At 41.5% G+C, this 24,703-nt stretch overlaps 3 protein-coding genes across 3 annotated transcripts; all 3 read right to left on the reverse strand.

Annotated features, from left to right (window-relative positions):
* Positions 1 to 150: 150 nt before the first annotated feature.
* On the reverse strand, positions 151 to 5,527 carry LOC118077985 (vomeronasal type-2 receptor 26-like). Its single transcript, XM_060269386.2, has 4 exons — positions 5,271 to 5,527; positions 3,913 to 4,204; positions 1,296 to 2,132; positions 151 to 366 (listed from the first exon to the last, which is right to left on the reverse strand). Exons 1-4 carry the CDS (start codon positions 5,525 to 5,527, stop codon positions 151 to 153), a joined length of 1,602 nt encoding a protein of 533 aa, XP_060125369.2.
* An 11,187-nt stretch (positions 5,528 to 16,714) lies between these two features.
* LOC132591307 (vomeronasal type-2 receptor 26-like) lies at positions 16,715 to 21,281 on the reverse strand. Its single transcript, XM_060269387.2, has 4 exons — positions 20,478 to 21,281; positions 19,676 to 19,903; positions 19,006 to 19,132; positions 16,715 to 17,616 (listed from the first exon to the last, which is right to left on the reverse strand). Exons 1-4 carry the CDS (start codon positions 21,279 to 21,281, stop codon positions 16,715 to 16,717), a joined length of 2,061 nt encoding a protein of 686 aa, XP_060125370.2.
* A 1,191-nt stretch (positions 21,282 to 22,472) lies between these two features.
* Positions 22,473 to 24,476, reverse strand: LOC148683227 (vomeronasal type-2 receptor 26-like). The gene is made up of 2 exons (XM_088659958.1): positions 24,220 to 24,476; positions 22,473 to 22,773 (listed from the first exon to the last, which is right to left on the reverse strand). The coding sequence occupies exons 1-2, from the start codon at positions 24,474 to 24,476 to the stop codon at positions 22,473 to 22,475; spliced, it is 558 nt and encodes a 185-aa protein (XP_088516084.1).
* Positions 24,477 to 24,703: the final 227 nt, after the last annotated feature.

Raw genomic sequence — 24,703 nt, forward strand, 5'->3', positions numbered from 1 at the left:
GCAATGATAAAGCTCTTCAGACTTTCAAACCCCAGTTCTAGCAGCTCATCCACAAAACCCCATTTTGGGATTCTTACTATGAAGTCATAACAGACATAATTCTGGGAAAGCAACGGTACAATGGTCTGTAAAAACCTGTCCCCTTTGTCATCATCTACAGCCAAGAGCCCAATCCATGTCCATTAGCTCTCTGCCTGGAGGAGCCAGAGGCTCCAGTTGTCCAACTTTCAATCTAGTCAGTGAGCCATTGGGGAAAGTGATCCAATTGGTAACGTCAAAACCTGAAACCAGTTCTCCATGTTCATCAAAGTGCACCATATCTCCAACACTGATGTTGAATACAAGGCTCTTCAGAAAGCGATGGACCTGGAATATTGAAATATTTACATGGAGTTAATGATATGAATAACTGTTCTTGAAGCAGTATATATGGTGATGAAGTATTCCCACCTGTCTATTCTTATTTATTGAGAAGAGAAGACTCCCTGGGAAAGATTGAGGGCACAAGATGGAGGGCACAAGGAGAAGGGGATGACAGAGGACGAGATGGTTGGACTGTGTTCTCAAAGCCACCAACATGAGTCTGACCAAACTGCGGGAGGCAGTGGAAGACAGGAGTGCCTGGCATGCTCTGGTCCATGGGGTCACAAAGAGGCGGACACGACTAAACGACTAAACAACAACCATTATTATTAATATGAAATCAATTACATAAAGAACTGTCTTTGGAGGGGATACATTGATTGAAAATGTCTAGCAAACCAGATTGGTAGTTGGGTTTCTATTGTGGGTATTTGGAAAGCTAGCATGACAGTGATTTTGACTCTGAGTAAATGAGCACCCAGGTGGCGCTGTGGGCTAAACCACTGAGCCTAGGGCTTGCTGATCAGAAGGTTGGCGGTTCGAATCCCTGTGATGGGGTGAGCTCCCGTTGCTTGGTCCCAGCTCCTGCCAACCTAGCAGTTCGAAAGCACATCAAAATGCAAGTAGATAAATAGGAACCGCTATAGCAGGAAGGTAAACGGCATTTCCATGTGCTGCTCTGGTGTGCCAGAAGCGGCTTTGTCATGCTGGCCACATGACCTGGAAGCTATACACCGGCTCCCTCGGCCAATAATGCGAGATGAGCGCACAACCCCAGAGTCGGTCACAACTGGACCTAATGGTCAGGGGTCCCTTTACCTTTAAATGAGCACCAGGTCAGGCAGGTTAATTACTGTGGCTCTTGTCAGGTGAAAAGCCAGGAGATCAGTGGTAGATGGAGGCAAAGTCAAAAAGTTCTGAGTTGTCATTACCTGCCATGGTTGCACATTCTGAAATGCAAATCTCTCTCCGCTTGCCAATCTTCTATGTCTGGAGCTGGATTTGTACATGGCGTTCAAAGCATGTGCCACTGCATAGACAGCTTTGTAGACATTGTAGCTGTGACCAGTCATGTGTTTTTCAAACAAAACCCCAGGAAGGTTCTCCAGTTTCTCCTCCAAAGTGCAGGGTTCTTTCTGCTCAGCCTCCACCTCCTGTCCATTAGATCCTTTCAGGGAGCAGGCGAAAGTCTGTTCCCAGACGTCCTGGATGAAGACATCCTCTTTGTGCCAGAAGGGTCTTATCTTCTGCATGAACTCATGGAACCCTAATGGCTGATTCGAGTGGACTGTGAAGGATAGAGTACCATGGAATATTTGTATTTCCCAGTCTTTCTGAATAGACACTGATGCAAAATCCCAGTGAGATGTAGCAACACACACCTTACCCAGAGGTGGCCATCCCATTATTGGTGCTATAAATGCCAATACTCTCAAAACCTGAAAAGATGGAGGTTCCCCATAAACCACAAATACATTAGCTTTTGTCTTAAACGCAATTGCATAACTTTCCCAGTGCTGTAAAGCCAAGCGTATCATCTCATCCAGATAATTCCATTTTTCTAATCTTACTATGACATCATAGCAGATGCCCTGCTCAAAGAGTAGCGGTAAAATTGTCTGTAGAAACTGGTCCCCTTTGTCATCATCCACAGCACAAAGTACAATCCATATCCAATTGAAATGCTGAAGTAGTTGCACAATTCCTATGTGCTGTTTGGCTTCATTAGGGACCATCTGGTATAAAAATGGGAAGTGCACGTTTGCATCCTGTATCGCCAAAAAGGATCCATATGTGAGCTAAAATAGAATGTAGGAGGTGTTTTGTTTTGTTTTTGATGGATTATGAGAGAATGCAAAATGATAGATTTCACAGGTACTTCAGAGTCACAGCTTTCCCAAAAAGGGTCTGTATAATAACTGTATATGGAACAACTTATTGGTTCATAATTGGGAAGGGAGTACAACAAGGCTGTATATTGTCTCCCTGCTTATATGCAGAATTCATCATGTGAAAGGTTGGCCTGTTTGAGTCCCAAGCCAGAATTAAGATTGCCGGAAGAAATATCAACAACCTCAGATATGCTGATGACACATCCTTGATGGCAGAAAGTGAGGAGGAATTAAAGAACCTTTTAATGAGGGTGAAAGAGGAGAGCGCAAAATATGGTCTGAAGCTCAACATCAAGAAAACTAAGCTCATGGCCACTGGTCCCATCACCTCCTGGCAAATAGAAGGGGAAGAAATGGAGGCAGTGAGAGATTTTACTTTCTTGGGCTCCTTGATCACTGCAGATGGTGACAGAAGTCACAAAATTAAAAGAAGCCTGCTTCTGGGGAGAAAAGCAATGACAAACCTAGACAGCATCTTAAAAAGCCGAGACATCACCTTGCCTACAAAGGTCCGTATAGTTAAGGCTATGGTTTTCCCAGTAGTGATGTATGGAAGTGAGAGCTGGACCATAAAGAAGGCTGATCGCCGAAGAATTGATGCTTTTGAATTATGGTGCTGGAGGAGACTCTTGAGAGTCCCATGGACTGCAAGAAGATCAAACCGATCCATTCTGATGGGAATCAGCCCTGAGTGCTCACTGGAAGGACAGATCCTGAAGCTGAGGCTCCAATATCTAGTCCAGCCCTATGGAGCAGTAGGCAACAAGTATTTCCTCTCTTCTATGTAACAGCCATTAAGATATTTTAGAGTACTATACAATATTAACCCTCCTTAGTCTCTTCCTCTATGGGCTAAAGTTACACAGTTCTCTCAGCCATTCCTTACTTTATGTGTTTTCAGTTGTGTATTAGGTCTAGTAACAAAGAAAAAGAAAGAAACCATAAAAACTCAAATCCTTTATGTCCTGGACACAATTATATCCTTCCACTTCAATTTACAGCTACTCCAATTTTCTGGACCATTGGCTCTCAGCACTGCTTAGTCAATCCCAATGCAAACTGCCCTCCTGAATAAAACTTTGCAGGAACCTTGTCAAGACTGTGCTGAAATCAAGATAGTATTTCCCATACACCCATTGTCAGGGGCCCACCAGGGGTCAGCGGAGAGTCCAGGAAGTGCAGACAAGGGTTCCCTGATGCAGTAGGAGCCCGGGATGGCAGCACTTCAGAGCTGTCCACAGAAGGTGGTACTGACCCTCAGACAGTGGTGCAGACCCTTGAAGATGCTGAGAGGGGAGGGTTCCCAGTGTTGGAAGGTGCTCAGGAAGGGGAGGTGCCAGAGGAGACAGCACCAGCCCCCCAGCTGGGCAGTTCCAGTGGGGGGGGGGTCTCCAGCAGCCCCATCACCCCAACAGCGGAGGGGTGAAAAGAGGCACGCAGAGAGGAGGAGATTCCGAACGCCCAGCGTGTTCTGTTGGCGGAAGTCCCGAAGGGCGGTGCTTCCAGATTCTGATTCGGGATAGAACAGTCATGCTTTTTGTTGCTCTGTCTTGTACATATGTATATAATAAAACTCTGTAAAAACCAGCCACAGAGTTTGGAGCGGATTACTCGTGAGGAAGCAACCAGCACCATTACACCCATGCTCTCAATTTACCTGTGGGATCTTGTGGATTGCTGAAATGATGGCCATATTGGCAGAGATTTCAGAGATGCATCCTCCAATGAGAGCTATCAGATTGTTCCACTTGTGACACTTGAAGTTGGGGACAAATCTATGCTGTGTGGAAAGCAGGTTGAGCGTGGCCTTGTAGGTCATCCTTGCAGCGTAGTAGCTATTGAGGACGCGGAACCCTAGAGAGATGTTTGATAAGACTTTGGGATTCTCATTGATTTCTTTGATAGCAAATGCTAAGGCCAGGATGTGCTGGTAGTTCTTTGGCACGGAGCTGTAATAAAATTACAACACAATGGACTGAAATGAGGAAAAAGAAGAAGAGGAAGTAGAAATGCTCCCTGCATTTAACGGAGTTGCTCTTTGTACCAATAAAAACTAGTAGTTAAAAGTCAAAAGGCGTGGCCTTGCTAACACATTGCCCATAGGTGCAAGAAAGCCATAGAGAACATCACCTGAGGCCAGAGAACCTTTGATTCCTTCCCTTGCTCACTGCTTACTTCCCCATGAGATGTTTGTGAGTGGTTATGCCTCCCAGAAGTACATATAACTGAATAATGAAATTTCATCTCTGAATACTTTTCTAGGCTATGGTCTTCACCTGAGCAGTTGAACAGAAAGCAGAGCACTCAGAGAGCAGAAGTGGAGCAATCTGAGGGGAAATCAAGGGGAGAAAGTGCTGCACTGCAAGAGTGAGGAGAGACAGAAAAGAGCAGGAATTGTGTTCCATAGAGAAGGAGTCAGAAGGTGGATATGGACATACACTCACATCCCTCAAGGTTGAGAAGGAACAAAGTGGGGGCAGAACAGACATAAGGCGGGGGCAGTGACAAGGCATGATCTGCCATGTGAAAATGCTGTAGAAGGCTTACTACAAAAAAGACAAAAACTTAGGAGCAGTACAAATAGTTAAGAAGAGAAATGAATACAGTAAACCCACAATCTGTATTCAGCTTTACATGGCTGGCAAAACAATAAAAATTTAATCCAAAGGGGTGTGTGCCTAGGGAAAAAGACTTCGGGAATCCCATCTGCCATTGAACCCGATTTATTTTGACTATACACAAAGTCGGCATTCGGCGTGATTCCCGGATCGTGACCCTCGTGTAAATTGGGGGTATACTGTCTCTGTCTCCCCATATCCACCCTTGCCCCTTATCCTGTCATGCTGAGGTTGAGTACCTCATAAAGAATGCTTCACCCCACCCTTCAAATCTTACTGGGTTTCCATGAAAAAGAACATCAAAATATGAATCACAGGACTGCTTAATGATGCGTTTTCAATCATTTCAGTCTGGCTATAGTAGACACGGAAAGAAGGGAAATAAATAAGGCCTTACATAGGTTCATCAATCAGTATCTGTGAAGGCTGTTCCATGAAAGACTGGATATTAGAGAAGTATATGACTTGCGAAACCATCTCACCAATTACAAGGTCTCCTGGCTGGTAAAATTCGTGAGCAATAGGAAGAGGATCATCATAAATGCTGCAGTTAATAGAATGTGCCTTACATATAGTGAGAAACAGAAGTAGCAGCAGAAACAACACCAGCAGGATCCTGCTGAGAAATCTTCCCCTCCCAATGTAGATTCCCATGTTTTCCACTACACATTATATATGGATGTTACCAGTTTGGCTAAAGTATCATTTGATTAGTGGTCTGTTAGGGAATCTATGCACTAGCGCTTTGGTCTTTTAGTTTAAAATGGTAAGTGGCCCCAGCCAGCATATTTTCTTTTTCTTCACACATTATCCTGAGGGACGACTGGAGGTCATGTGGATACAAATAATAACATTGCAGCTATTATTACTTCTTTTTAAAATAACCAACTGCAGCTGTTTAGTTATAAACTTACTCACTTTTCCTTGGTTTGTAAAGAAAATAATTATACATAAGGTACGTTGTGGTGAGGCAGCATTTCAGTTAAACAATATGCTAAACCATGTGCTAAACCATGCCTAGTCAAGGAAGTTCACATTTCACAGAAAGAACATTCCTTGAAACCGATGACTGGATGGAAGCATCTCCAAACATGTAAAAGAAGAATGATGATACAAAAGACTGGCAGAGCCCTGCCTGTGCCTAGATATAGCTCTGGACAATAGCAAGCTGTTAGGCCTTTTTAAAGATGCTGTTGTTGTTTTTTAATCCCAACAGAAAGTGTATATCTACTATGCAAGAGGATGAAAGCCAACAATTTTGACAATGATGAAAATAATTCCTCAGTGTGTTCTTCGTATTTGCAGTTGCGTCATCCCTGACCAAACTGCTAAGGCCTCTCCCCCCTGAATAGTACAACTATTATTGTCTTCCTTGAGAGATAATAAGTAGGCAGCAATGCTTAGTCCTCAGCAAGAGTTACGTTTACCCAGAGATCATTCTTAGTTGGCAGAAAATGAAGGCCTGGGTTTAAAAGTAAAGTCTGAGTGTATGTGAAGTTCCATCCCATCCCACCTGTCCCCCACCCTGATGATGGGTTCATCTCCTTCATCACATCCCTTCCCAGTATTGTTTGCCCCCATCTATCAATAACAAATTGAAATTAGGCTTGCTATATTTCTAAAAGAAAAAAACGGGATATGCATGCATCATTAGCAATAAGGAAACGTCTCTAGAGTCTGGCCCAAGTAGCTTACAGTCAGAATTTGAGTTCTGTGTACATGTCTGGGAACAGGAAGCAGGCTGAGCAACAAGATTTCCTGAGGTCACTGAAAATACGTATTTGGGGCCTTTGCATTTCAGTCCTGTTGCCAATGGCTCTCTTAGCTTTTCAAGATATGCTCTTTCCAACCTTTGGTGCTTTTGGACTGGGCTGTGGAGTGCCTGGATCCCATAGGCTTTCAGCCCCACAGAAATAAATACCCAGTAGGTCCTGCACATTTTTATTTTACTTCTGCAGAAAATAATGAGACCATTTTGCTTCTGGAACATACCTGGAATAAGTTTTTTATCACACCACTTCTGCTCTATCTACATTTTGTTCTCTTTCATCCTGCGTCTCCTTCCTTTCACCTCCAGTTTCCTGTTTGCTTTAATCTTTGATTTTAGCAGGACCACCATGTTTCTTCCTTCCTCTTCCTTTCTCCCATCTCATTTGCACATCTTACGCTCCCACTTTACACAGGGGCAAACTTAGGTTTATTGGTGCAACATAAAGAAGAAAAGGCCTCCATGAATCAAACCTGAGTCTACACTAAGAATTTGTGTATGAGATACACACTTGCAAACCTTGTCTTGCAGCTCACCACAGCTGGATGTGGCTTCATGAAAGGTCATGCACAAAATGACCCTCCAACACTGTGATGTGGTCTGACATTTGTAGGATATGACTCCCCGTGGTACTGTCAGCCTGTGATATGAAAGCTTCCAGAACATAGTTCACAAGGTCAGGGGTCGAGAGAACTGCACATGCGTCGGCGTGAGTAGACGCTCACCCATATTGCTCCTGGAACTTTTTAATTAAAAGCCTGAAAAACTAATAATTTACGGCAAACTGATAACAGACTCAAACTGCTGAGAGCCGGGCTGAAGTCCAAACACTGAAGAGGGGTGAGTCTGTGCTTAAAATGGAGATTAATCAGTCTGTTGAGGAAAACTTGAGAACAGACATAACAAGATGGCTAAATCTATAAAGGAGCTGGGGGAGATGATTCAGCGTTCGGAGATAAATGTCCGTGCTGATATGCAAGAACTGAAAGCAGAAATGAGAAGAATGACTGCTACAGTAGAAAAAGTTACGAAAATAGCAGAGTATGCAAAAGAGGTAGCAGAATCAAACATAAATAAAATAGAGGTCCTGACAAAAAGAATCTCACAAATGAATGATAGACAACGTAGAAGGAATTTGAAGTTTTCTGGCATTTCAGAGGACATTGAGAATAAAGACCTGGAAAAGGAAAAGTTTGAATGGCTCAAAGAACAAGGAATTGAAATTGAACAACACGAGATTGAGAGAGCGCACCGATTGTTTAAAGCACGAGGAGGTTCCGGACATCCTAGGGATGTAATTATGGCATTTACAAGAGAGAAGTTAAGAGACCAAATCTATAAATCTCTACGCCAGAAAGCAGACCTGCAGTTCAAGCAACGAAAGATCATAGTAAGACAGGACTTCTCCTCAGAAGCTCTGCAAGAGAGGAAATGAATGCAGCAGTTTGCACAAGCTCTTTACAACCATGAAATCATTTTTTCTTGGGCCTACCCCACTACATTGGTGGTCTATAAAGCAGGCAGGAAATATTCGGCCAAGAATCCTGATGAAGCAAAAAAAAATGCTAACTCAACTAGGAGTCGGAACACAAGGACAATTTGAGCAAGAACTCTCTAGTGCGGAAGAACTACATGCAGACCAGCTACAAGCAGACCATACAGACTCGAGTGAAGAATCTCCAGTACAGAGACAAGAGAGTAAAAGAAGACGGAAGTTGGGAGAGGAAGGAAGCAGCAAGAATTAACAAAAATGAATACCAGAGACATTTAAAATGGGCTTTTGTAAAAAAATACTTAAGGATATAAACTTTCCAAGAGCAAAGGGAAAGAAGCATGGTTCTTCCAAGATACCATGAGACAGGGATCATGGAGATCCCTATTTGAGTCTCAGGGGGGAAGGGAGAGGGGGGCTGAATGGGACAGAATTGGAAATATAAAATATGTACACAGAGGGGTTCAAAAAATGAAATGTAGTTGGGATAATGGATAGATCCTTAAAGGTTTTATCCCTTAACGTTAACGGGCTGGCTTCAAATGTCAAACATTACAGGGTATCAGCATTAGCAAGAAAAATGAAAGTGGATATCCTATGCTTGCAGGAGACACATAGAGCCAAAACAAATAATAGACCATTGTTAGGCTCTCAGCAATGGGGATTAATAGCAGAATCGAAAGCGACAAATAAGGCTAGAGGGGTTGCCATTTTATGTAATGCAAATCTTAGACCGGAGGTTCTGAGCCAAAAAAAGATAATGATGGTAGATTTATATTCTTAAAAATCAAACTGTCACAAAAAATCTTTACAATAGCTAATATATATAGTCCCAAAACAAGACAGAAAAAATTTATAAGGAAAACTTTGAATAAACTGCAGCTCTATGCTGAAGGTGAGGTTATCGTTACAGCAGATTTCAACTGGAATATAAAGAATGATAGTACATTTAGACTAGCCAAATGGGGATTAAAGGATGTTTTTGAGAGGGGAAATCCCAATACTAAACCTACCTTCTTTTCCAACAGACATAAGACATTCTCTTACATTGATTATGTGTTAATTAAAGAAGGGAATGAAATCAGCGTTAGAACTGCAAAGACTATGGGAATATGGATTTCAGACCATGCACCACTATTTGTGGAGCTGGGATTGGAGGAGGAGGGGGAAAGCAGGAGATGGCGGTATAATAACCTAATAATGGCAAAAGAGACTGACAGGGAATATATCAGAAAACAAATTGGTTGGTATTTTAAAGAGAATGATGGGTCAGCCAAAATTCCGGTAGTGCGGGATGCTTTCAAAGCTGTTATCAGAGGACACTGTATATTGAAGGAGAATGCGATTAAGAAGAACTGGTACGCGGGGAGACAGGAAAAAATTGAAGAGATTGAAATTCTGCAACAACAGCAACAGGTTAAATTTCAAAGGAGCAGACAGAAGCAGTTAAGAAAGTTAAAACAGGAATTGGATGAGTTGGATATAGTAGCGGTGTGGAAGAGAGATAATATGATTAAAAATGACTTTCAGAGAATCTCAATAGGATCATATAAGAGACTGGCAAATTATTTAAAGAAAAGAAGAGATAAACAGAGGGTGAAGGCCATCAAGACTAGGAAGAAAATACTTACCCAAAGCTCTAAAAAAATAAGGAAAGAATTTGCAGAATTTTACCAAATCTTATATAAAGAGGAAAATAAAAATATTGAAAGGGGAAGCTTGGAGGTTAGAATTGGAGAAAGTGATAGATTAAGATTAAACGAGGAAATCTCATTAGAAGAAATAGTGAATGTAGTTAAATCATTTAAGAGCAAGAAGTCCCCAGGACCAGATGGCATCACTATAGACTTTTATAAAGAAACAATCGATATTTTGGGTTTAGAAATGAAAAAAGTATTCAATAATATTTTAGAGGGGGGGAAAGCCCCAGACACTTGGAAGCTATCTGAAATAGTAGTAATTGAAAAACCACAAAAGGACCCTACAGAGGTGGGGTCGTATAGACCTATCAGCTTATTAAATCAAGACTATAAGATATTTACCAAGATCCTGGCAAGACGACTGGAACAGATATTACCTAAAATAATGAAGGAAGACCAATATGGATTTGTCAAGGGTTGACACATAGAACATCCTATAAGAAATGTCTTAAATGTGTTGACAAGCAGGGCCAAAGGTAAACTGGCGGCTTTAAAATTGGATGTGTACAAGGCCTTCGATACAATTAGTCAAAAATTTCTATGGAATATCATGCAGGAGGTAGGATTAGGAGAGAAATTTGTGGAAGCAATTCGAGAATTGTATAGGGAAGGGAAGGCAGTAGTCAGAGTGAATGAGGGGGTTTCAGATCAATTCAATATACAAAGAGGAGTCAAGCAAGGTTGCTCACTCTCACCCCTACTATTTGTGTTGGGGATGGAATATTTAGCAGACAGGATACGAAATTCAGTAAGGATAAAAGGGTATAAGAAAGGGAAGGAAGAAATTAAGTTAAACATGTATGCTGATGACATCTTATTATTAATCACCAACCCCCTCGAGGGGATAAGAGAGTTTATGATAATCCTGAAGGACTTTAAAGAGGAGTCGGGATTGGGAGTAAATTTGGAGAAGTCTGAAATTTTATTTTGGGATGTAAATAAAGAGGAGAAGAAGGAAATCGCAAAAATGACAAGGATGGATATCAAGAGGAAAAAAATTAAATACTTGGGGGTGAATATAATTAAAAATATTGCAAGGATCCCGGATGTAAATTACAAAGAGGTATGGAGGAAGATTAAGAAGAATATAAAATCATGGAAAAATAAGAATCTATCTATTCTAGGCAGAGTAAGGGCGGTTAAAATGTTTCTAGTACCGAAATTGTTATACTTATTTCAAGTAATTCCATTACCCATTAGGAAAATATGGTTCAAAACATGGAATAACGCATTTAAAAATTGGATATTTGGGAGCAAAAGAGTGAGAACTCCAGACATAGTAAATTACGCACCACAAGAAGAGATGGGATGGGGAATTCCGAACTTCGAACTTTATTATGAAACATTCCAATTAAAAAATTTAATAGATATTGGATATAAAGATGGGATTAAATGGATAAGGCTGGAAAATGAAATAAACGAAGGAATAGGAAGGGAAGGAAAATAAAAAAAATCCTTCAGTAGCACCTTAAAGACCAACTAAGTTTATATTTTGGTATGAGCTTTCGTGTGCATGCACACTTCTTCAGATACACTAGAAACAGAAGTGTCAGACCCTATATATATACAGAGGGTGGTGGGGGTGGGTGGGAATGGGAGATGGGCTGATGGGAGTGGTAAACCTGTAGATGACTGTTAATGGCTGCTGATGGCTGCAATTAGTCCTGGGCTGAGGTGCTAAAGAAAGCTTGATCATGCATAATGAGATAAGAATCCGATGTCTCTATTCATCCCAGGTGCTTCCATGGTTTTAAGCTTGGTAATGATTTCCAATTCAGCAACTTCTCTTTCCAGTCTGTTCCTGAAATTTCTCTGTAATAAAACAGCTGCTTTGAGATCTTGTATAGAATGTCCTGGGAGATTGAAGTGTTCTCCTACTGGTTTTTCAGTCTTATGGTTCCTGATGTCAGATTTATGTCCATTTATCCTTTGGCGTAGGGTTTGGCCTGTTTGTCCAATATAGAGAGCTGAAGGGCACCGTTGGCATTTGATGGCATACACAATGTTAGAAGATGAGCAATTAAATAGTCCTGAGATGGTATGTTGGGTGTTGTTGGGGCCAGTAATGGTGTTGTCCGGGTGTATGTGGCAGCAAAGTTGGCATCTGGGTTTATTGCAGGCTCTGGTACCAGTGTCCATGTTAAGTCTGGTGGTTGTATTATTGTGGGTGAGGAGTTGTTTAAGATTGGGTGGCTGTCTGTAGGCAATGAAAGGTCTTCCTCCCAGAGCTTGAGAAAGGTTGCTGTCATTGTCCAGGAGAGGCTGTAGATCTCTGATGATGCGTTGTACTGTTTTAACTTGGGAGCTGTATGTGATGACTAGTGGTGTTCTGTTATTTTCTTTTTTGGGTCTGTCTTGCAGCAGGTTCTCCCTAGGTATCAGTCTGGCTCTGTTGATCTGTTGTTTAACTTCATCAGGTGGATATTTTAGTTCTAAAAAGGTTTGCTGTAGATCTCTTAGGTGAGATTCTCTGTCTGTAGAGTTGGAACAGATACGGTTGTAACGTAGGGCCTGGCTGTATACGATGGATTGTTTGGTATGTTTGGGATGGTAGCTAGAAGCATGTAGATATGTTTGTCGGTCAGTTGGTTTTCTGTATAAGGTGGTGTCTATACGTCCATCCTGTATTTTTATAGTAGTGTCCAAAAAATGTATTTCTTGCATGGATTGGTTCATTGTTAGGTTGATGGTGGGGTGAAAGTCATTGAATGTCTGGTGGAAGGTTTCCAGGGTCTGTTGTCCATGTGTCCAGATAATAAAAATATCGTCAATGTATCGTAGGTACAAGAGAGATTTGAGTGGGTAGGAGTCTAGGAAACGATGTTCTAAATCTGCCATGAAGATGTTGGCATACTGTGGGGCCATGCGGGTGCCCATGGCTGTGCCGCTGATCTGGAGGAACAGGTCATCACCAAATTTGAAGTGGTTGTGGGTAAGGACAAAGTGGCAGAGTTTGGTAGCAAAGTCCGCTGTGGTTTTATCTGAAATGGTGTTCCTTATGGCTTGTAAACCATCATTGTGTGGGATGTTGGTGTATAGAGATTCCACATCCATAGTGGCTAGTATAGTATTGTTAGGAAGATTGTTCAAAGATTGTATTTTCCTCAGAAAATCTGTGGTGTCACGTACGTAGCTGGGAGCACTGATAGCATATGGTTTCAGAACAGAGTCCATATAGCTGGAAACACCCACTGTAATGGTGCCAATACCTGACATGATGGGGCGTCCTGGATTTCCTGGTTTGTGTATTTTAGGTAGAAGGTAGAAAGTTCCTGGTCGAGGTTCCGCTGGTGTGTTTGTGAGGATCTGTTCTTGGATGTGTAGGGGTAGCTCCTTGACAATCTTGTTCAGTTCTTTTTTGTATGCTTGTGTGGGGTCTGAGTCCAATTTCATGTAAAAGGCAGTATTGGAAAGTTGTCTGTGGGCCTCTTGGATGTAATCAGTTTTGTTCATGATGACGACAGCTCCACCCTTGCCTGCCTCTTTAATTATAATGTCTGGGTTGTTCCTGAGATTTTCTATGGCTCTCCTTTCAGCATGGTTTAGATTTTGTTGTAAGTGATGGTGTTTTCTGGTCACATCCGTTTGGATTCTGTGGCGGAAGCAGTCGATGTACAGATCTAGTGTGGTATTACGTCCATCAGGAGGGGTCCACGTAGAGTCCCTTTTTGTGTAACATCTTTTCGGTGGTGGTTGGTGGTCGATGTTCTGTTCATTAATGCGTTTGGAGGGTGATGGTTGTTCCCCAGTAAGTTGAGAGGTGTTGTGTTGTGGTGATGTAGTTTGTTCTACTTTGTCTTGTTCTTGTTTGTGATGAAAATACTCCTTCAGGCGTAAACGGCGGAAAAATGCTTCCAGGTCCCCGCAGAACTGAATCATGTGTGGGGATTTAGCAGGGCAGAATGATAGACCCCGTGAGAGGACGGATTCTTCAGCTGGGCTGAGTGTTTGCTGTGAAAGATTGACAATGTTGTTGATCTTGTTTTGATTAGTGGCTTGTAGGTTGGAAAGTTTGCAGAGTTTTTTATTTTTCCGGTTCTTCAGTAACTCCAGTTGAGAGTGGTAAATGGTTTGTTTTTCCTTGTGGAACTCCTGCCAGGCTGGGTGATTCCTGATAGAGTTGTCCAGTGCAGAGAGTTCCTCCTTCATAAGCTTCTGTTTTGAATAAAGAACGCCGATAAGATGTTTGAGTAGCTTCTTGGATAAAGTGTGGCAAAGTTTCCTGGCATATTCTGTGGGATACGTTGATTGAAGGGGGTTCTTAATTCTAAGACCCTTAGGAACAATATCCAGGTTCTTGCATTTGGTCAGAAATATTATGTCAGTTTGTACCTGTGCAAGTACAAACATAATATAACATAACATAAATATAAATAGACAAATTGTAAAGATACGTGGAATGAATTTATGTTTTGTTATGTAAACCCAGTAAAGTAAATAAAAAATGTAAAAAAAAAACAACAAGGTCAGGGGTCCAACTCCAAGAGAATAACCCTGAGCCCACCTGTTCATGTCTTCTTATACAGGCACTTTAACTCTGGACTTCTTATTCCTTGATTCTCTCTCTCTCTCTCTCTCTCCCCACTTCTCCTTTCTGCTGAGAGATGGCTTGGGACCAGGTGCCTTGCACCTGCACATCCCATATGGTATCCACATATGTGGCCTAGGACTCAAATGTTCAGAATGTCCCATTCCTTTTTGTGTGTTTCGCAGGACACAAAGTCATGTATAGGGGGCCTTCTCACTTCTCTGTTCTACTTGAAGAAGAACATAAAACCCACACTGGCTGGTTTCTCTTTTCCTATTTCCACCAAAACTTAACTGCAAGCTTAAACCATAGCTGCCAAGTTTTCCCTTTTCCTGCTAGCTCACTGTACCATACATTGAGAGAACATCGCCCCTGCCCCACTCCCCCACCAGACCACCACCTATGTGCCTAAATCAGCTGTGTTAAACTGTTTAAATTTATTGGTATACATTTCTCCTTTACTCTATTATTTGAAATCATATTCCAATCCATCTGAAACATTATTTTATTCATTTAATTTCAATTTGCTTTTGAATAATTTTTGCTACTAAAAGCTGTGAAAATGCTGTTTCCATTTCTCTTGGCTGTGGATGCTGACAAAGGGCGCAGGTTTTTACAGAGAATTGTGTCCGTGCATTCACAAAATGGCATCTGTTCTGATTTCATGGTAAGAATACAAAAATGCTTTTAAAGCATTTGGACATTTAAACCCCAGTTCTCTACCTTCAAATTACTTAAATCTTAAATCAATCCTCACTGTACGTAATTCCAGATGAAAACAACCTCTACACACAATGGCTCACAACATGGATGAGATATCTCTGCTCACCTTTCAAGAGCTGGCCAGCTGCCGGCTTGAAAAAACAGCATGCAAGAGGTAATTAACAGAAGATTTATTGCATATAAGCAATTAGCCTCCAACCACTCTCTCCGAGTGACCATCTATCACAATCAAGTTGACACTTCTGGAGAATGCTTCCGGCTACTGCAGAATGTCCTGAACCTCCTACCCTTATGTTTCTGGGGTTGTTTTCTGTCTTAGACTTTTTCCATTCATCTAGTTCTCGGACTGATGAGGTCAGCTACCGCCTCTTTCAGTGAGGAATGCCCATATACATTCTCCACTAACCAGATCAACGGAAAATGCAAGATACATTTCTTTACATATATTGCATTAATCGGTTGAGAAATTGATGCCATTTTGATTTCAAGATCTGTTAATGAAGGCAGAAATTTGGCGTGCATTCTATGATGTAAGAGTTGGAGAGACAAATTCAGCCTCTAAGTGTGACCGAGCTCTGGAGTTGAGTGATATTTCATATTAGTGGGCAGACATGTCTGCTCAGCTTTGTCAGTAAAAAACAAATCCCTGGAAAAAGGTTGGTTTATTCAGTTGAAACGTTGTGATAATCTGGATCGTTTTACATCTCTGTCAACTTGCATTCAGCTTAGTGAACAAGAAGAGGATCTAATTTTACAGTATGAGGACAACATACATACATTTACCTACAGTAACTCAAGATGAGGGAAAGGCATTTAAGATGGACAGAATCCATACTCTCATTTTAAAAAAATAAAAAAGCAAAAGCACCTCTTTGAATATTTCCCATAATTTGACCCATTCAACCACTCAGTGTCTCAAAACCTCTGTGCTGGGACAAGATGATCACAATTTGCGTGGCACAGTCAATCTAGTTAATTTTGTTTTTGCTCCTCAGCTTGCTCAAAATTTGAGGCATAGGTATGATGCTCCTATACGATGAGGAACAGTTGGGAAATAGTTCACATAACAGATGTTTTAATTTTATACAATAAAATTGGTTGTTGAATTACCGTAAATCCTCAAAAACGAAGCCATGCCTCATTCTTTTTGTGAGTACAAGGCCAACATGAGGTGGGGTCAATTGAATTTGTGGAGGGAATGCATCAAACACTCATACCGAAATTCTAGTAACATTTCTATTAATGTCATATCTGATTAAATATGTGTAAAAGTCAAATAAAGAAATTAATCTGTATTTTAATTTATGTTTTCTTCCTTATCATTTGTTCTCTGCTGTTCAGCTCAGGCCCTCCCATCAGATGTCAAAGAGAAAAACAACTACCAGACTTTTAGAAGACATCTGAAGGCAGCCCTGTTTAGGGATGCTTTTAATGTTTAATAGATTATTTTATTTTCATATTCTGTTGAAAGCCACCCAGAGTGGCTAGGGAAACCCAGCCAGATGGGCGGGGTATAAATATATATATTTTTAATCATCATCATACCGAAATTCCAATGACATTTCTATTAATGTCATATCTGATTAAATATGTGTAAAAGTCAAATAAAGAAATTTATCTGTATTTTAATTTATGTTTTCTTCCTTATCATTTGTTCTCTGCTATTCAGCTCAGGCCTTAGCACAATAATGTAGCATTTTGGGGAAAAGATGCAACCCAGCAATCCTGCACTGGAGGCCAAGATGGAGAAGATCTCCACAGCCACCATGTACTTCCCCTTGGTGCTCAGGTAGGTTGGCACAAAGGACAGCCAAACACTGCAAAACACCAACATGCTGAAAGTGATGAATTTGGCTTCATTGAAACTGTCAGGGAGTTTCCTGGAAAAGAAAGCTACGATGAAGCTGGCAGTGGCCAGGGAGCCCATGTAGCCTAAGACAGAGTAAAACATGGAAGCTGAACCCTCGTTGCATTCAAGTATGATTTCCCCAATCACTGAATGGGTGTCCTTATCTGGAAACGGTGGAGAAGTGCTTAACCAAAGAGCACAAATGGCAGCTTGGATGAAGCAGCAGAAGAGGACAATCGAATTGGTCAGTCCTTTCCCCACCCATTTCCTTATGCTGGATCCTGGTTTGGTGGCCATAAATGCTACAACCACAGTGACCGTCTTTGCCAACACAGTGGAAACGGCCAAAGAGAAGACAAGGCCAAAAGCCATTTGTCGGAGAAGACAGATCACCCTTCCAGGCTGTCCAATGAAAAGCAAGGAGCAGAGGAAGCAAAGGAGGAGGGAGATGAGAAGGATGTAGGTGAGGCTCCGGTTGTTGGCTTTGACTATGGGAGTATCCTTGTGCTTCAGGAAAATCCCAAGTACTAAAGTTGTGATGACAGAGAGAGAAATGGCCAACACCACTAAGATGATCCCCAAATTTTCTTTGTAAGAGAGGAAGCTTACAATCCTGGGAACACATTGAGTTTGGTCCTTGTTGGGATATTGGTCCTCTGGACAATTGACGCAAACGTCTACATCTGAAAAAGGGAAGAGGCACTGAAGTATTTCAGAATGTTGACCAACATCTATCTAAACACAAACAGCTATTTAAGTATGCCTTTAAGTAATGCCAGTCAAAGCAATGAGCCACAAGAAGATTTGAGGATGTCTATTTCTGTGTTCTTGCAGTTCTTTGACAAAATCAAGGAGAAATGAATCTTATAATTTGAAACTGCATTTTGGATGCTTATTTATGTTCAGTGGGAGGTGGTGGCGTGTGTTGAACTAGTGGACCTAGTAGCTAATTCAGAAAGTGGTTGGAAAAGAAAGAATTAGAAGGAATCCTGCGTTTTTTCCTGAATTTACAGTACCTGATCTGTGAAGAAAGACACAATTTCAGATGGCCCATGGAATAATAATGGGCTGGTCCAGTTGGGAAGCAGAAACCTAGTCCTAATGTATGCAGTGATTTGTCAGTCTGGTGGAAGGGCCAACTTAGTATTCTGTCTGCATAACAGGGATGGGGACCTCTGGCCTGTGGGTTCAAAGTGACTGTCCAAGCTTCCCTATCTGGCAGTCAGGACTCTCCTGAGGTCACAACCATCACCATGTCTGCTTTACAGCCTCCTTGAGAGTCTTTGCCTGGCTGATGAGACCTCTTAGTGTCTAGTTAAGGGATTCAGACATGTGTGTCTAGAAAGTAGCCCACGGTACAAGTTAAAGCTCACATTAGTTGCTCCCTCCACTTTTGCCTCAGGCCCCAACAACTACTCCTAGAAGGTTGCACAGAACAGGATGAGGCCCTGAGGATGCAAAAGGTTTCCCACCAAGGCTTTAGAGTTGGCTGGAACAAGGAGAGGACCTTCTCAGTGCCTGGGAAATTGCTGGCAACCAAGGGGCACTTAGCTCATTTTTCCATCTCAGATAGACGTCTAATCATTCATTCATTCATTCATTGATCCAACCAAACATCCATCCTTCCATCCATCTACATGTAGCTATCAAATTTACTACATTTATATCCAAGGAGCTGCGAGTTGTGTAGGCTGCAAAATTGTGATGAGTCTAATGTAGGGCTGCCATACGTCCAGGTTTTCCCTGACACATCTGGGAATCGGGCTGCAAAATGGCGTCCAGGCAGTTTTTTGCTGAATAGTCAAAATGTCTGGGGAAACCTGAACAAATGGCAAGTTTGTTTTTTTAAATAAAATATCCATTAAAAATACTATAAAAGCCCAATAACTTTGACCAAATATTTTTTTTAAAGAACAACAACTCAAGAACAAGATCACTGTTTCCTAAAAAATAATAATAATATTTTAGGCTCCTCTGCAGTCATCTGCATTCTCTACACAAAGGAAATAAATAGCCTTTATTTATCCTTTTGAAATCCCATACATTATGTCATGGGAATTCCTGCCTCCCACCTTGCTGACTAGAGATCATTCCTTCTGGACACGGAGCACAATCATAGCAGCAAAACTTCTCTCCTTCCTTCTTTTTTCTACTGAAGCCAGGGTTGCAGTTGTCATTGCACACAGACAGGGGCAGCGCCTGTACAAAATCATATAGATGAGCAACAATAGATTAGCCCTTTTCCGTCATTCATCTCCATGTGATAAGACTCATGTGAAGGACAGAGAGACTGAGGATGAGCCAGTTGGCTCAGCTCCTCTGTCGCCCATTTGTTACCGATTCCGACCTCCATCTCTTTGTTTGATCAGTCTAAGACTCAGTCTTCAAGCGGATCATGAGAAAGACAATGCCACCTCCAGACCCCCCAAAATATGAAGTTGTAGAAATAAGATAAAGATACCTTGAAGATAAAAACAAGGCCCATCTTTTGTCCTTTCAGAAATCACTTCGTGAAGTGATTATATTCTGTGACACTTTAGCAAAATCAAATACGTTTTTTTCCGATGTTTGTAAGTCGCTTATGTGACCTCTTTTTTTAACAAAGAAATTAAATGGCACAGGTGGCCAAAATGACTCCTTGCTTTAACTTAAGGTTTGAGATTAAGAACTGATGGAATGGTGAGCTACCCAGAAGGGAACATTCCCCTTTTATGGAGTCAAGAGTTTGCAGTTACAATTCACCTGGTTAAAACTTGGATGCCACACGATCTGCTCATCATTGATGGTTAGCTCTCTGCCTGGAGGAGCCAGAGGCTCCAGTTGTCCAACTTTCAATCTAGTCAGTGAGCCATTGGGGAAAGTGATCCAATTGGTAACGTCAAAACCTGAAACCAGTTCTCCATGTTCATCAAAGTGCACCATATCTCCAACACTGATGTTGAATACAAGGCTCTTCAGAAAGCGATGGACCTGGAATATTGAAATATTTACATGGAGTTAATGATATGAATAACTGTTCTTGAAGCAGTATATATGGTGATGAAGTATTCCCACCTGTCTATTCTTATTTATTGAGAAGAGAAGACTCCCTGGGAAAGATTGAGGGCACAAGATGGAGGGCACAAGGAGAAGGGGACGACAGAGGACGAGATGGTTGGACAGTGCTCTCGAAGCCACCAACATGAGTCTGACCAAACTGCGGGAGGCAGTGGAAGACAGGAGTGCCTGGCGTGCTCTGGTCCATGGGGTCACCAAGAGGCGGACACGACTAAACGACTAAACAACAACCATTATTATTAATATGAAATCAATTACATAAAGAACTGTCTTTGGAGGGGATACATTGATTGAAAATGTCTAGCAAACCAGATTGGTAGTTGGGTTTCTATTGTGGGTATTTGGCAAGCTAGCATGACAGTGATTTTGACTCTGAGTAAATGAGCACCAGGTCAGGCAGGCTAATTTCTGTGGCTCTTGTCAGGTGAAAAGCCAGGAGATCAGTGGTAGATGGAGACAAAGCCAAAAAGTTCTGAGTTGTCATTACCTGCCACGGTTGCACATTCTGAAATGCAAATCTCTCTCCGCTTGCCAATCTTCTATGTCTGGAGCTGGATTTGTACATGGCGTTCAAAGCATGTGCCACTGCATAGACAGCTTTGTAGACATTGTAGCTGTGACCAGTCATGTGTTTTTCAAACAAAACCCCAGGAAGGTTCTCCAGTTTCTCCTCCAAAGTGCAGGGTTCTTTCTGCTCAGCCTCCACCTCCTGTCCATTAGATCCTTTCAGGGAGCAGGCGAAAGTCTGTTCCCAGACGTCCTGGATGAAGACATCCTCTTTGTGCCAGAAGGGTCTTATCTTCTGCATGAACTCATGGAACCCTAATGGCTGATTCGAGTGGACTGTGAAGGATAGAGTACCATGGAATATTTGTATTTCCCAGTCTTTCTGAATAGACACTGATGCAAAATCCCAGTGAGATGTAGCAACACACACCTTACCCAGAGGTGGCCATCCCATTATTGGTGCTATAAATGCCAATACTCTCAAAACCTGAAAAGATGGAGGTTCCCCATAAACCACAAATACATTAGCTTTTGTCTTAAACGCAGTTGCATAACTGTTCCGATGCTGTAAAGCCAAGCGTATCATCTCATCCAGATAATTCCATTTTTCTAATCTTACTATGACATCATAGCAGATGCCATGCTCAAAGAGTAGTGGTAAAATTGTCTGTAGAAACTGGTCCCCTTTGTCATCATCCACAGCACTAAGTGCAATCCAGGTCCATTTGAAATGCTGAAGTAGTTGCACAATTCCTATGTGCTGTTTGGCTTCATTTGGGACCATCTGGTATAAAAATGGGAAGTGCATGTTTGCATCCTGTATCGCCAAAAAGGATCCATATGTGAGCTAAAATAGAATGTAGGAGGTGTTTTGTTTTGTTTTTGATGGATTATGAGAGAATGCTAAACTACAGATTCTACAGGTACTTCAGAGGCACAGCTTTCCCAATAAATGCCTGTGTAGGTTCTTCTAGAGGAAAACAGTGTGGAAGAGTACCCAGTAATCTATTTCACTATTGATAATTTCTTAATGTTTCTCCTAATGTTTTAAGAATATCTTGCCCAGCCCTATGGAGAAGAAGAGTTTGGATTTGATATCCCGCTTTATCACTACCCGAAGGAGTCTCAAAGCGGCTAACAATCTCCTTTTCCCTTCCTCCACCACCACAAACACTCTGTGAGGTGAGTGAGGCTGAGAGGCTTCAGAGAAGTCTGGCTAGCCCAAGGTCACCCAGCGGCTGCATGTGGAGGAGTGCAGACGCGAACCCGGTTCCCCAGATTACAAGTCTACCGCTCTTAACCACTACACCACACCGGCTCTCTGGAGCAGTAAACAACCAGTATTTCCTCTCTTCTATGTAACAGCCATTAAGGTATTTTCGAGTACTAAGGTAAAGGTAAAGGGACCCCTGACCATTAGGTCCAGTCGTGACCGACTCTGGTTGCGCGCTCATCTCGCATTATTGGCCGAGGGAGCCGGCATATAGCTTCCAGGTCACGTGGCCAGCATGACAAAGCCGCTTCTGGCAAACCAGAGCAGCACATGGAAATGCCGTTTACCTTCCCGCTGTAGCGGTTCCTATTTATCTACTTGCATTTTGATGTGCTTTCGAACTGCTAGGTTGGCAGGATTTTCGAGTACTATACAGTATTAAATCTCCTTAGTCTCTTTCTTATCTGGACTAAAGTTACACAATTCTGTCAGCCATTCCTTACATTATGTGCTTTCAGTTGTGTATTAGGTGTAGTAAAAAATGGGAGGAAACCCACCAACCATAAAAATTCAAATCCTTTATGTCCTGGACACAATCATATCCTTCCACTTCCATTTACAGCTACTCCAGTTCTCTGGACAATTGACTTTCAGCACTGCTTGGTCAATCCCAATCCAAACTGCCCTCCTGAATAAAACTTTGCAGGAACCTTGTCAAGACTGTGTTGAAATCAAGATAGTATTTCCCATACACCCATGCTCTCAATTTACCTGTGGGATCTTGTGGATTGCTGAAATGATGGCCATATTGGCAGAGATTTCAGAGATGCATCCTCCAATGAGAGCTATCAGATTGTTCCACTTGTGACACTTGAAGTTGGGGGCAAATCTATGCTGTGTGGAAAGCAGGTTGAGTGTGGCCTTGTAGGTCATCCTTGCAGCGTAGTAGCTATTGAGGACGCGGAACCCTAGAGAGATGTTTGATAAGACTCTGGGATTCTCATTGATCTCTTTGACAGCAAATGCTAAGGCCAGGATGTGCTGGTAGCTCTTTGGCACGGAGCTGTAATAAAATTACAACACAATATTTCCTTTCTCTCTTTTTAATTTAAACAATAAACTTTATTGGAATTCAAATTAAAATACACTCACATAAACACATACACACTCAAGAAACAATAATATAAATAATATAGAAATAATAACATACAAAATCATATATAATGAAATAATAATGAAAATATAACATAAAAATTAATCTCATACAACATCAAACTTAAATCAAACTTAAATAATAATAATACTCATAATCATAAAGAAATTAAAAATAGAAAAAACAAAGAATCCTACATTCAAATACTCATTCATACCCAAAAACATAATAATCAAAATACATTTCAACTATAATCCCCTTTATTTATTCCCCTATGTCTCCTCCTCTCCTGATGGACTTCCACTTATCTCTCTCTCAGGTTCTTTAAATACTATATTCTGGTACTGCTTCCCCTCATTCCTACAAGTATATATCCTAAAATTCTCAAATATAATCATACCTCACAGGGGGGGAAAGAATTCATCATCATTCAGCTGTATCAACTTGAATTAAATCAAATCATCTCAGTACAAGGTCTTAGAAATAAACCCAGGATTTTATCATGGGGCACTGTCTCTTCATGTACTCTCCAAATTTTTCCCAATTATGATGGAATTTCTTATTAGAATACCCTCTGATTGAATTGGTTAGGTACAACACAATATTTCCAGGCTCCACTGCTCAGTTGAGCAGTGAACAGAAAACGGAGCACTCAGAGAACAGAAATAGAGCAATCTGAGAGAAAATCAAGGGGAGAAAGTGCTGCACTGCAAGAGTGAGGAGAGACAGAAAAGAGCAGGAATTGTGTTCCATAGAGAAGGAGTCAGAAGGTGGATATGGACATACACTCACATCCCTCAAGGTTGAGAAGGAACAAAGTGGGGGCAGAACAGACATAAGGCGGGGGCAGTGACAAGGCATGATCCACCATGTGAAAATGCTGTAGAAGGCTTACTACAAAAAAGACAAAAACTTAGGAGCAGTACAAACAGTTAAGAAAAATGAATACAGTAAACCCACAATGTGTATTCAGCTTTACATGGCTGGCAAAACAATAAAAATTTAATCCAAAGGGGTGTGTGCCTAGGGAAAAAGACTTCGGGAATCCCATCTGCCATTGAGCCCGATTTATTTTGACTATGCACAAAGTCGGCATTTGGCGTGATTCCCAGAACGTGACCCTTGTGTAAATTGGGGGTTTACTGTCTCTGTCTCTCTGTCTTCCCATATCCACCCTTGCCCCTTATCCTGTCATGCTGAGGTTGAGTACCTCATAAAGAATGCTTAAAATCTTACTGGGTTTCCATGAAAAAGAACATCAAAATATGAATCACAGGACTGCTTAATGATGCGTTTTCAATCATTTCAGTCTGACTATATTAGACACGGAAAGAAGGGAAATAAATAAGGCCTTACATAGGTTCATCAATCAGTATCTGTGAAGGCTGTTCCATGAAAGACTGGATATTAGAGAAGTATATGACTTGCGAAACCATCTCACCAATTACAAGGTCTCCTGGCTGGTAAAATTCATGAGCAATAGGAAGAGGATCATCATAAATGCTGCAGTTAATATAATGTGGCTTGCATATAGTGAGAAACAGAAGTAGCAGCAGAAAGAACAGCAGCAGGATCCTGCTGAGAAATCTTCCCCTCCCAATGTAGAGTACCATGTTTTCCACTACAGCATTATATGTGGATGTTACCAGTTTGGCTAAAGTATCCTTTGCTTAGTGGGCTGTTAGGGAATCTATGCACTAGCGCTTTGGTCTTTTAGTTTAAAATGGTTCTTCCTCTGTAAGTGGCCCCAGCCAGCATATTTTCTTTTTCTTCACACATTATCCTGAGGGATGACTGGAGGTTGTGGGGATACAAATAATAACATTGCAGCTATTATTAC

The sequence above is a fragment of the Zootoca vivipara genome, chromosome 16 (assembly GCF_965207765.1).
Source record: "Zootoca vivipara chromosome 16, rZooViv2.hap1.1, whole genome shotgun sequence".
In the NCBI taxonomy this organism is placed as follows: domain Eukaryota; kingdom Metazoa; phylum Chordata; class Lepidosauria; order Squamata; family Lacertidae; genus Zootoca; species Zootoca vivipara.